The sequence below is a fragment of the Centroberyx gerrardi genome, chromosome 3, assembly GCF_048128805.1.
Source record: "Centroberyx gerrardi isolate f3 chromosome 3, fCenGer3.hap1.cur.20231027, whole genome shotgun sequence".
NCBI lineage: Eukaryota > Metazoa > Chordata > Actinopteri > Beryciformes > Berycidae > Centroberyx > Centroberyx gerrardi.
In genome coordinates, this window is record NC_135999.1 from 23,076,168 (window position 1) to 23,089,402 (window position 13,235).

The window sequence follows — 13,235 nt, forward strand, 5'->3', positions numbered from 1 at the left end:
ACATTCAATATGTCAACAGATCTTGCCCTCATACAAATCCTCCACAGACAGCTTCAAACACCATGTAAACAACTATTCAGAGAAATCCCAGTGGCCATATTTTATGACTCCATCAGTGAGGTCAAAGGGATCGGGAATTGGGGGAGGTGTAATGGCTGTACAGGAACTTGTTACCATATTAGCCTATTGCTGGTACCCCAGAAAAAGGGAACAACATTTCATGAGAATCGAGGGTGGGAGGAAGATAACTCTGTTTGCACTTGCTTTTTATTGTGGTCACCTGCACCTACCTCCACACTGAGACTGAAAGTGCACTGCTGCAACCTCAAAAAGGAAGTAGGCGAGGCCTGTTCTGACAGCGACGGTGCTGCAAAACATTACAAGAGGTACGATTTTGACTCAGGCTTGTATTTAAAAAGGATGACGCATAGGTGATAGGTATAGAGACAGACACCAGTTAGTATGTGATTTTTTTTTTTCATGAAAGCCTGGAGTGTTGCCTGGACTAAACTCCACAACTCAATATTAGAGGTATATTTGAGTGACGCTATTGCCGGTGGATGAACTTTTTCTTTGTTTGTTTGTTTTTTGGAGGATTTTTAAAAAATTTTCTGATGAATTAGAGGAACTGAGACAGCTGGTAGGCGACCTAAGCAAATCTTGTCTCTTGGGTATTGGATCACTCAGATTCAACGTTGTGACAATGCCTGTGATTGTGCTAGAGGCCAGAGACTTTGCCAGTCCCCTTTTTCTGGTGCGGACATGGGCTCTCTTATCTGGCTGCCTCACTTTCAGCCTGGTGGCCTCCCTGGAACCCTCCGAGTCACACGGGATGTCATTTCCCCTCCACCATCTCAGCACCTTCAGGGTCTCCTGCATGTTCACGTGGTGCTTCTTCTTCATCCTCACCCTCCTGATCCACGTTCTCAACGTCATCCAGTTCCACAGCCTCATCCCCATATCCTGGAAGAACCTGATCGTGACAGTAGCGGCCTTAGGCGCACTGATGTGTCTCAGTGCTTCTGTGGTTTTCCCTTGGATCGTCATGGATCGCAGCCAGGTCTCGCCGCGCCCCGTGGCTGCCGCAGTGGCCTCGTGCCTCACCTTCCTGGCCTATGCCTCTGAGTCCTACGTGATCCGCACCCAGGCCCAAGAGCAGCGGGGCTACATGGGCAGCATGCCCGGCCTCCTCAAGATACTCCAGTTGTGGGGAGGCTGTCAGATGATTCCCCTGCTTGTGGAGGCGGTCCATGGATTCTCAGCGGGAGAAAACGGAGGACAGCCCAGTGGGGTACAGGGCTGGCAACTGTGGGTGTCAGGGGCGTCATACATCCTCTGTGTCCTCATGTCCCTCGGCATAGTCGTGGTGATATTAGGCGACTGTGCCGGGCGATGTCTCCTACCCTTTGACAGACTTTTGGCTGGCTTCAGTCTGTTTGGGGTGTTGCTCTACATGGTTGCCACGGTGATTTGTTTTACCAAGGTAATGCAACTTAGGAAACTCGGACATAACTTCACTAACAGTGGGGCAGAGCTGGTTGTCATGGAAACGGTGATTGCCAGTATTACACTGTTAGCTTATACAGTGGACCTTGCCTTCTCTATTAAACTACTGTGTGACAGGAGTCATGCATGAGCTGAGGCATCAAGTTGGACACATGTAAAGTTCAAATCCACCCTGTGCAGTCCTGAAATGTTAATGGGAAAATCATGTCTTTGTAAAAGATGAATTGAATGGCTGTTTTTGGTATAAATCACTGATGTGTAAAAGAAATCAGATAGAAATGCTGACACAATCAGATTTTTAAATACCAAAATAATAGCCTATAAATTGTACTGTGTTAAATTGATCAGCATGATTGCAGTATATTGTATTTATAATGGTGTTTTACAAGAGGGATTTCTTTTTCAATGACGTTTGAAAATTTTACAACTGACATTTATGGTGCAGTGCATATGCCACCACACACAACCACCAGACCTAGTTTAGGTGGCAACTGTATTGAGCAATAAGAAACAGCATCCTTTGTGGCCATAAGCACATAGACTACCACGGTAATATGGTGTATGTACAGTAGTGATAGTCCCAAGTACAATGGATTCATCATTGATGTTGAGAATATCAACTGTTGATTGTGGACGTACTTCAGAATGCAAACTATGATACAAGAGGTGAAAAGCAATGAAGAAAATGTTGTAGTTCTCACTGCAAATTCATAATCATTTTTAGTCTAATTTTATATGTTTCAGATTATACACCCTAATTATTGAAAGTAGAGTAGAGCGTGTTGGACTCAAATTCATGGAGTTCAACAATTACCATTCATTTACACTAGATGGCAACACTTTCATTACCATGCAACTCTATTCAAATCATAAGATTGGACTTCAAATGAAGAATACAATGAATGTTTTTGTACAGCAAAACACGTATTTGGTCTCATCAATGTTTCATTATATGTCCAATTTCTATACAGGAAAAAAACAAAGGTGAACTCAATTTAATCAAGTGGGATTACGACTAGGCTCATTAGTCGTGGTCATGTCATGGTATGCAACACTTAGAATATTAGCCACATTGATAATTACGGAAAAACACCATCTTGTAGTTTTTGTTGGTTGGTTTGTCAAAAAGGCATGCTACTACAGTTTAACATTAACACTATGGATGTAGGGTTCATGCCTCACTTAGGTTTTGAGACCCTACTGACTTTTGTCTAACTTTTCCTTTAACTTGCATCGATTACCAAGGAAAACATGGCGCTAGACTGTAATGTCTTATTTACATTTTTACACTGTTTACCTTCTCACATCTGCCCCATCTGCTCTAGGCCTACTACGCAATCCTAATGATAAATCGATCGTCAAAGCTCGACCGCACGGCGAGTCACTTATCCCACTGATCGGTTTCGATTACTCTGGCCTTGGGAGACTCCAACGTTTTTTTTCTTTCAGGAACTGTGAATCCAGTTAGTCAGTTGTCAACAGGCTGAGCGAGAAAACGGGCAGTTGAAAGAACTTCGTACGTGGAACTGATAACACAACGTTACGTTACCGTATTGTCCATAACCCGTCTTCATTTACCGGACGTTCAATCCTGTTCGGTCTACCAAAAATGAAGTTCCCCGGACACGGTAAGCTCTCTCTCTCTTTTTTTAAACAGCCGAGGATATGTGAGTTTGGTGATATCAGCTCGAACAGCACGGTCTTTTAAAGAGACTTGTGTTTCAGTTCTTTGTTGCCTTTTTGTATCAACCATTGCTATGTAATATGAAGTAAGATTTGAACAAATGAAGGCAGAAAAGTGTAGTAAAAGCTGCCAGTTAACGTTATTACCTCCCTTGTTATCCTTCCTGCATCACAAGATAGGCTGGTTTGCCTAACGTTACTGTTTACATTACCAAAGGTAGACAGGTCTTCCTTCAGACATTAGCATTAACACCTTAACGACCTTAACACCTTACATTAATGAAATAGATTTTTAATATGTTGTTACTTGGTTAAGTTATCACAATGAAGTACACAACTTCGTTATAGGCAACCAATCCTCTGAGCTAGCCACAAACAAATACGTTACTGTTAAATTTACATGGTCACATTCTTAATGTTTGTGTTTTCGTGACTTCAATTAATTTGCATTTTCTGTATGTTCTTCTCAGCAAACCCCTGAGCACTATGGACATGTGAAACTTGACTCTGCAGTACGTTGCCAAAGGCAGATGCAAGTCCCAGGCTGGACTGAATGGCACTGAGGATACGAGGTAAGCACTTTGCCAGTAAATTTGAACTCATTATTGATCCGTTTCCTGAGCTACAAATGACCTTACTGAGGGCAAAGACCAGAGAGAGAGAGAGAGAGAGAGAGAGAGAGGAGGGAGGCAGCAAACATAGCTCAGGATAATGAAGATCAAGGCAACAATCCACAAACATCAATGTATAATAGGCACTCAGGTACCCCAAAAAAACCCATGGACATGCTTGTCCATATCAAATGAGATTTCTTACCTGGATCAAATGGGTATCATAACTGTAAAATCTATGTTTGCCATCAATTTACCAGTGACGCTGTTGTGTAATATGTTTGAGAATATAAGACGTATGGGTAGGCTAAATGATAATTTCATCAAAAACAACCTGCAGTGGCACTAGACTTGAAGCCATTGGAGATGGTTCTCATATCTGAATATCCTTGGCATTAGGTGAGTGACTTCTCAATGCCATTCAGGAACACCATTAAATTCAAGACCTTGAGAGAGAGTAGAGACTTGTTGTGTATTCAAACAGACTCCTAATATTGGCCCAGGCTATCCCCTGAAATGTGGGTGGTAAAAGTCAATAGTAATGAGGTGTTTGCAGGTTTCTTTGCACAAATTGACCTCAAGGTAGATTTAAATGTTGAGTAACTGGCTGTGCTAGGTTGGTGTGCCTGATAATCTCCTCCCATTGATCTCGTGTAGGCGCTGTATAACAGTTTTCCATGTGTTTTGTTTTTTTTATTTTATATTTTTTGGCATTTAGCTGATGCTCTTATCCAGAGAAACATACAAGTATGCTGGTAGGAGTTCAATCTCTTGCTCAAGAGTGTTTCAACACGTCATGTGGCAACATTTTGATGTAGGACCGTCTCTCTACCCATCAGGCCACCCGGCTGCCTCCGCAAAAAGCTTATATTGAGCTAGACAGGACTCAAACCTAGAATCTTTGGAACAGGCATGATATCCATGGGGCCTAAGTCATGTGATGATGATTTATTGATCACAAAATCTGTGATGGAGTGTGAAGGGATCCACAACCCCATACCTCTAGGCCATGGCCCAGCCCATGCTTTACATTCTGGCTCTACTGGTCCCTTGGCTCTCCCAATTCCCTGCGCCAGCTGGGTCATCACTCCACCCAGCCTCGGCTCTTCTCCATCCTGGCTCTCTCATGGTGGGATGACCTTTCCACGCCAGTCACTTCCCATCTTCTGTCACAGGCTGAAAAGTCATCTTTTCAAGAAGTACCTCATGACTTCTCCCCGCTGAATCATTTGCCCTCTCGTCTACAAACCCTAATTGCTCTCTAAATTTCCTTTCTCCTTACCCTCACAATAATGTCTTTCATGATCATTCTAGGATCACCAGAATATTGCCAAGGCACTATAGCCTCCACCCTTGCTGTCCTACAGTATTGTCTTTGTAATCTCATTGTGCTGTGGACAGTGTCCAGCTAAACGCCTAAAATGCAAATTATATCCCAGTTGGAGAGTCTTGCCTAGTTCAGGTGTGTTAATTCTCAGTATTACCTCTCACCTTGGTAACTGTAGGTAAGTTAACAAGTTAATGATCCACAGCTAATGGTGGTGCAACTTTCAGATTTGCATAAAACATGATGAAGACCTTGTGGATTGTGTGTAGACTGAAGCATGATCAGTACCAAAGTTAGGCTTCACCACAGTATCTTTCTTATTTCAGTTCTGAAAGAAAAAGACCATTGTAAAGCCTAGGCTACATAGAAAATAGGCTACATTCCTGTTTGTTTACCTCAGTGTGCAGTGGAAGGGGAAGAGAGACTTTAAGTCTGCACTGAATTATGCATAGGTAGGCATAAAGGGCCAACCTTATTCTAATTTTGAAGTTAATTTTTATTTACCATGAGTTTGGTGATGTATGGTTTGTGACAGTTGTGTCATGAAAACAATGAAAATAAAATTTGATTAACTTGTTTACATACATCCAAAACACCAACCTGGAATGTGATTACATGGCCCTCTTATCCTGCTTTGAAGCATTGTGTTCCTGAAATTATCCTACAGTTTTAATCCTTTGGTAGTGACATTCCAAGAGGTCACATTAAACCTGAAAAGATGATACTGTTTAGATGAGAATACATGTAAGCAACATGGCAACATGTGAACGGTCAATTCCAATAAATCTCGCCATATTCATGTGACAGAAATTTAAGTTCAAATGAAATGTAAGAATATTTTTTCAACAATACCAAATACAGTCACACTGGAGATTCACAAGATCCTGAAATCGGTTGGTTAATATCAATTTAGGTTCTAAAGCTTGAACATATTGGCAAGAAACTGATGTGAGTTGGATTAAAGGGGGTGGGGGGTGGGGGGGAATGATTGGAAACAGCCCATGGGCCATCATGTGGTCATCTTGGGCCCAGGCCTAGTTAAGACTGCCAAACAAAAGCCACAGATAGACTTTTTTCACTGCACTGTGACATCTTGTGCGCTTAAGTGTCATGTTAAAAAGGGTGAGTAAGGGAGGAAGGTGTGGATTTCGGCAGAGAAAAGAAAAGCAAAACAAGATTCTAACACCTGTGAGAGACCGGAGGAGGCTTAGGATTTGAACAGCAGGTGCAGCGAAGGGAGATGTCACACTTCTATGTCTCTCGGCAGCACAGCCGGTGGCATATCAAAATGATTTTGAGAGGATCAGGCCTTCATTTCCTTTCTGTGAAACTGTGTTCAAAGGAAACGTGTGGTTAGCCCCCGGTATCCGTGGTGACTGTTAACCATGACCACATGAAACCACCAGTGGTCAGAGTCAGTGGATCTCACGTTTATGTAGGTTGAAAATCTTAAGACTTCACACGAGAAAAGCACACTCACTGGTCACACACTAACTGGTTTGAGTTCAGCCTATATACAGTATGTCTTGTAATTGCTTTAGAAGCCAGTTTTGTTGGCTGTTTTTGCAGTACAGTAAAGTGTTGGTTGTACTACTTTTTATCTGTGCACCACAGAGGTTTTTCTGAAGAATTCAATACTCAAATGAAGGCTTCAGCTAGTACTGTGAGGCAAGGAACATGTGCTGCTTATCATGCTCTGAGTTGGCCTACACCCCTGTTGACTGTACACCTGTTCATAGCCCTGACTCACTTCTTGGCCTTCCAAGTTCTCGCCGGGTCTAGCCTATTTTTATACAATTGGGAGTATTTATTTTGCAATTTTGGTCAAGGTTCAGTGATAGCTTTGGCATTTCAGCCCTTTTCTGAGGCTATTGAGTCTGGTGCTTCCGTAGTATTCAGTTGAGCTGTAGAAAGTGTGGCAAAAAGCCATGTTGCAGTGATGATGGTGGAGAAATATTTTCTCTAAACTGATAAGACAAAGAAATTGTCAAAAATAACTTGAGGACTGAGGTTTCTGGAATTAACTCAACATTCATCGACATTTATCTTACATTCATGACCACACTTTTTCTTGGCCGAACATTTATCTTCTCTTTCACAATGGTCCACTGTAATTCCAGTTTACCACATGAGGTCATTTAGTTTACTTGGCTATTAGATGTTGCTTAGGAATAGGACATTATTTTTCCATTGTGATTCTCACTTCAAATCTGGAATGTGATCCAGACAGACAAGATAAGAAACTCTCGGTTAAGCCTAGCTGAGTTCCTCTTCTGTAGTATGCTAACATTATTAGGCCTCTGGCTCTTGAACATGTCATCATTACTTTCAGGCTCCTGACACAGGGCTTACTTGGATTACAATCAATACTTCTGTTAACAACATGGCTTTTTATTTAATTACCAAGTGGTGTTGAGTGCTCCAGGTTATTAGGCCCACTGTTACCTTATCTTTCTTGCCATGCACCCTTAGACACGTTTCTATGTACAGAGCCTTAAGAAATTTGCTTTGCTTCTGAAGTGATTGCCATGCTAGATGCAGTAGCTGTTGGTCTTTCTCCATAAAAGTTGGTCCAACTTGATAAATAAGAGGGTTAGCGAGGCAGAGGTTTAAAGCAATGCAAAATCATTAAGGTCCTGTCACATGAGTATGTGTTGTGGAGGCGTTCCAAACTGTAGTGTTTATCAGAGCAATGTCCAGGGTTTTTAGGGACGTGTGATCTTTCCTGAATTCCACACTGGGGTGTGTTTTTGTGGATTTCTGCCAGTAGATCCCTTCACAACTGAGATGATGAAAAGCCATTGCCTTGTCAGAAACGCGTTGATTGTGCACAGTGCAACACATACAAAGTCAAGATGTTTTTCACTGGTAAATAACTGTAGCACTGTGGCTGTGTTGACATTATCTTCATCAGTTTGCCATGTCTATAATAAGGGTAGGACAGCTACCATTCAGGGTTGAAGACATTTGTAAGCCTTCTGTTTCGTCACTAAGCGATGCTTCTACTGAGATTCCTCCTCACCGGTTGAGGTGTCAGAAGATATCAGTGTTCATGCAGACAGGTGCTGCTCCCTCTCCCATGCCACTACTGAAATAATGACCATTACTGAGGCGTCAGGAGAACGTGTCAACCTGCCAGCCAGCAGCGATTACAGGCCTGTTTCAGGTACTGTCTCCATTGTTTGTTGACAGTACCATTCATCTTGCTACCACCGTCATAATAATCACTTGTTTACAGAGGAAAGAGACAGAGGAGAGAGAGGTGGTGGGAACACGTATAAATATAGCCCATCTATAAATATTTCTTCAGAGTTACCGTTTCTCATTTGAAACTGAGACAGTGTTCACAAAGCTACAGTATGTTCACAGGCAGCATTTAAGTTGAGAGCCAAAAAGCTGGCAAAAATAGAGATGTCTGAACATCAGAGAATTCAGCTGTTTTAATTTGAGCCGTGAGGAGCAGTGCAGCTATCTTTGATTGGATTACAGCCATTCCTTTAGCAGTTCAAGCAGTCCTTCACCATGGGCTAATTATTAGTCTGGAATACAATGATGCAACTGCATTTCAATCACTCATTAATCGCTGTTGATTACAATATAGTCTACAGTCATTACAATTTGGTTGAACAGTGTCTTGCCTAATTGATTTCTGCTTTGTACAGCATTATTAACAATACTTGCAAACCTTACAGTACTCCAGACTTTCAATTGAGTTTCCATTTGGCTTTACCTTTGGCCAGGGGTGCACAGTTATTGCTAAAACCCTAAAAAAAAATCCTGATTATTTTGCTAGATAGGCCTATGTTAATCAAAAGTCTTACTCACCATGATTTGTTTTGATGATGAGAATACTTTTTGCATCTTATATCAACAGCTTGACTAATATAAAATTGCACTATACGATTACAATTAATTGTGTAATACGTTATTCCTAGATTTTTTTTATTCCCCCTATTTCCCCTTGGGAGGTAGGTTTTCATCAGTGTTTGATGTCTCATGGTTGCTTTTGATGTCTGCTGTCATGGAACGTTATTGAGTGGCAGGAAAATTTAATTACTCTAGACAGATAAGACAGATAGTCAAAGACGTGGTGAATGTCGTCAGCAAAGTACAGAAAGAAAAAAAAACAACCCCAGAGATGATTCTACAGAGAAAACTCTTACAGGTTCATTCTGCTGTGGCAGCAGCAAAGTTCACATCTACTCATGCTGCCTCTGCATTTCTGTTTCATTGTGTGCAATTAATGAGTGTATGTTGTAATATGTTGATGTTAGCCAAGTATTAGAAGTCATTTGAGGAAACAGAAGAGTCTTTGTTGAGGGATAGCAGGAAGTCAGAGTCCATTGCTCCCCTGGGTCCATGGTTCTACCAGATGTGGCTAGCTAGGACAGATGGCTACCCCAAAGGCCTGGATGCAGACTGCAGCTTGGCATAGCATTCACATGTTGGCTAAAAGGCTTAGTGTTACTGTGGCCTGTTTTTGGAGTTAGGTGGAATAAGTCTTTTGTTACCTACAAGCCTATTAGTATACCTGCCAGGTGTTTTCATTATCCAAAATTGCACCTAGGTCAAAGCAGAAACAGTCTGCTGCTGAGTTTCTTGCCCCATCGTCGCTGTGTTGATAAAGATCAGAAGTATGGAATGAGAGCGCCTTCATATGCTTCAAAAAGTTTGTGTGTGATTCACAGTTAGAAGCAGAAACTCAATAAACCATTTAACAGCCTAGCTTGTAAAATGAACAGTGAGATACCTATTCAATTTAGAGTTATGTAAAACATTGCTCCAGAATTCTAAACCAACCGGTCTAAACTAGGCCAAGGCCTTATCAAAAGAGGGCTGTTTTGTCTTGATAGTCTGTAAGATAAAACAGGTTTACCTGTGGATGACCTCCTGTGTTCAATAGCAACACTGAGCGGACTTGACTCTCCTTTGTTCCTCCAACCAGTGTCTTGGTCTAATAGGAAGTACATGCGACTAGCTGGTCACTAATGTTATTATAAAGTAGTTAACTAAAACCAATTGTTAAAATAGCCATGAAAAATATTTTAGTATAATGAAATAAAATAAAACAAAAATGAACATCAACAGGAATTAAAATGTCTACTTTCAACACTAAAAATATTTAATTTTTAGGTTTAGTCTTTAGTCTTTTTAGGTTTAGTCTTTAGTCCATTGGAAAACAAACTAAAACTCATCTTTTATGAAAAATAAAACTGCAAACAAACACCACCTCAAAATTGAAAATATATACGGAAATGGAAATCAGATTTGAAATAAAATAAAAATAAAGACCGATACGAATTTTACAACTATAAACCTGCGGCTAACGTGTGTCTAGCTGTCTGCGTTAAGGTTGACTGAGCCTGCCTCTGTAACTGGAGCAGAGAGGCAGATCGCTGAGCTTAATCCATGTCACAGTTTTGTCACTGCTGTAGCCATGTAGTTCATTCAAATATAATGAGGCCTTGTTGACGAGGTTAAGCAGTTAAGTGAGCAGTGCATTATTTAACATGAACAACGTCAGGGTCAGTGAAGTAACTTGGCTTGAAAGAGGCCTGACCTTACAGGGTTTCACTGTATTCAGAAACACAAGGCTTCTATGTTCATAAAAATCTCAACAAATAAGAGGAACAGGTTGTTTTGGCCTTGTAAACTTGTACATTGTACTTGTACTCGCATATGAATTGGGGTTGTTAAAAACTAGGGTCAATGAACTATGAAAGGCTAATGTTAAGTCTCTCTCTCTCTCTGTCTTTCTCTGTTTCTGTCTTTCTCTCCCTTACTCTCTGTTGGTCCCTTAATACAGATGTAATTTTAATTCTCTTCTGTTGTTACATAAACACACACACGCAGACACTGTGTGTTGCCCTGGTATTCTGCAACAAGTGCCCTAGTCTTGGTGGGCACACAGTCACATGCTTTCCACAAGCCAGTCCTGTCTCACTGTTGTGATCCACAACAAACTGAACCATCGCTGTCAGTATTTGAGCGATCTAACTATCTTGGCAGCCATTTGAAAACAAGTGCTGTCTTTTCCAAATCTGACAACATAACAGCTTTGTCATCGGAGTGCTTGAATGTGGGTGAAAAAGAGGAACAGTCTGTTTTCTCGTATCCAGTCATTTCTTATATCCATAGTTGGGAAAGGCAGCTATCCTCTGACTAGAAATATTTAGCTAAAAGACACAGGGCTTTGTTTTATACATCTGGTTAGCGTTTTGCTTTTACCAGCATGCATATTCTGATTGATTCAGATTCTGATTAAATGGCCCTGATGCTATTTAGGGTGAGAATCTACATTGAAGCCTGCCTTGAGTGTTACAGGAAAGGGCGTGGATGAGATGCCGTCAGGATTATCAAGTGGACACTTCCTATGACAGATTTGTGTCTCTGTAACCGGTATCAGTGTCAGCTGTATTCAGAAGATGAATGGTTTCACTTCTTAAAGGATAGTGTGCATCATCCTTAGTTGTCAAAATGATAACACTTTTGCAGACTGGATACGCTACATTTTAAATGCTGAATAATTAACTGAGATCTTTTTTTTTTTTTTCCAGGATGTATGTAGCATTCTGGAAATAAACTCTTCAAATAGAGAGATTACTAGAGTCCAAAAGCAAGATGTAAAACGAGCACAACCACCATAGATCCTGGCTTGAGAGTCATGATCATTTGCGCTGCTCTGATCCTGTCACCTCAACAGGTTATTTTTACTGTGCCAGTTAGCACTCTGGTTTTTTACACTGGCTGATGTGCTAAAACACACACACACACACACACACACACACACACACACACCATTCACAGACTCTTATTCTGTTGCACAGTTACCAAGAACTACACAAACCAACAGAGACAATGAGTGTTCACCAAGAAAGCTGTTACATGCAAGGGTGTGTGTGTGTGTGTATATACTGTATGCGCACATATTACACACACGTTTGTCACTACAGGCATATGTTTTGGCACTGTTGTAAAACTGTTCGTTTCAGACAGCATTGTGTATTCAGGTGTTACTCTATGTGGGTCGCACCTCAGATTTTATTATCGTTTGCCATTCTCATTGTTTGTGCCCTATCCACTGTTCCAGTTTGAGAGAATAGACTTGCTCTCTAACATAATGCTGTCGTCGGACAGAAACCTTATATCTCCAAAAAGTATGTTAATCAGGAATTTAGAAAAGGCTGGATATTTTCTCATTGACAGCCATGCTTTTTTGAAATTATACAATGGTTTGATGGGCTGAAGATTTTTTACCAGACAGTAGTGATAATGAGAGAAGCCTGAGCAAAGTAGAATAGTATCTTCAACAGCAGCCATACAAGGTAAAACTGGCACATTGTCCTTCCACGAACCTAATCATATTTTATCGACACGCTATATAGGTTATCTTGTTTCCATGGCAAAGTGCGCTCCACTTGGCGGAGGGAGACAGTGAGACAGTTGATACCCGTGATGATCTCACTGCCCAACATTTCTCTCCCCGCCCGTCCCACCAGTTTTTCTGCATACTTAGAACAGTTTCTGTTCTATTGTGCTGTTGTTGTTTTTTCTCCAGAGCCTGAAATCAGGAAGGGGTTTGAGAAATGCATTAACTAGCCTATATGCCCTCAGTCACGCTGTTATTCCATCACTCAATGCACACACACACTCACATGCGCTCATATTGGTCTCAGCTAATGCAGTTAGCCTCAGTGAGCACTAGCACACTGCTCTGCTCACATTTCTATTCAGCTGCCGCCTTTTGCGTCTGTGTGTGTGTGTGTGTGTGAGAAACAGAGAGAGAGGTATTAACACAAAGGCAGGTTACATAGCAGGCTTGCATCCACAATGTCATATAATAGGAAAGATTATTACCATCCATTTTCTATTTATCCTCCAGTTAAAGCACACAAGGGTCCTGACTACATTGTTCAAAGAGAATTCACTACATATTACATCTTGAAAAGCACAAAAAGGCACAGAGAATTAGACATGAGAGCTTTCATTTCTCCCACCTCAACACGTCATATAGCCTGAGTGTTATCTTAAACACTGTAGTAAATTTGCTTTTTAATAGCAATCCGGAAAAATGGGGGCATATTCCTTAGGCAACCATTAGATGTGTG

At 41.2% G+C, this 13,235-nt stretch overlaps 2 protein-coding genes across 2 annotated transcripts in view; both read left to right on the forward strand.

The window, feature by feature from the left end:
* Positions 1-430: 430 nt before the first annotated feature.
* Positions 431-2,590, forward strand: LOC139925678 (myeloid-associated differentiation marker homolog). Its single transcript, XM_071917158.2, has one exon. It carries the CDS (start codon positions 704-706, stop codon positions 1,634-1,636), a length of 933 nt encoding a protein of 310 aa, XP_071773259.1. The 5' UTR covers positions 431-703; the 3' UTR covers positions 1,637-2,590.
* A 98-nt stretch (positions 2,591-2,688) lies between these two features.
* LOC139925669 (testis-expressed protein 2-like) overlaps positions 2,689-13,235 on the forward strand; it is a 39,308-nt gene continuing 28,761 nt past the window's right edge. The window contains exons 1-2 of the mRNA XM_078291829.1: positions 2,689-3,134; positions 3,660-3,761. The gene's annotated coding sequence lies outside the window, so the exon portion shown is untranslated. The remainder of the gene's footprint in view (positions 3,135-3,659; positions 3,762-13,235) is intronic.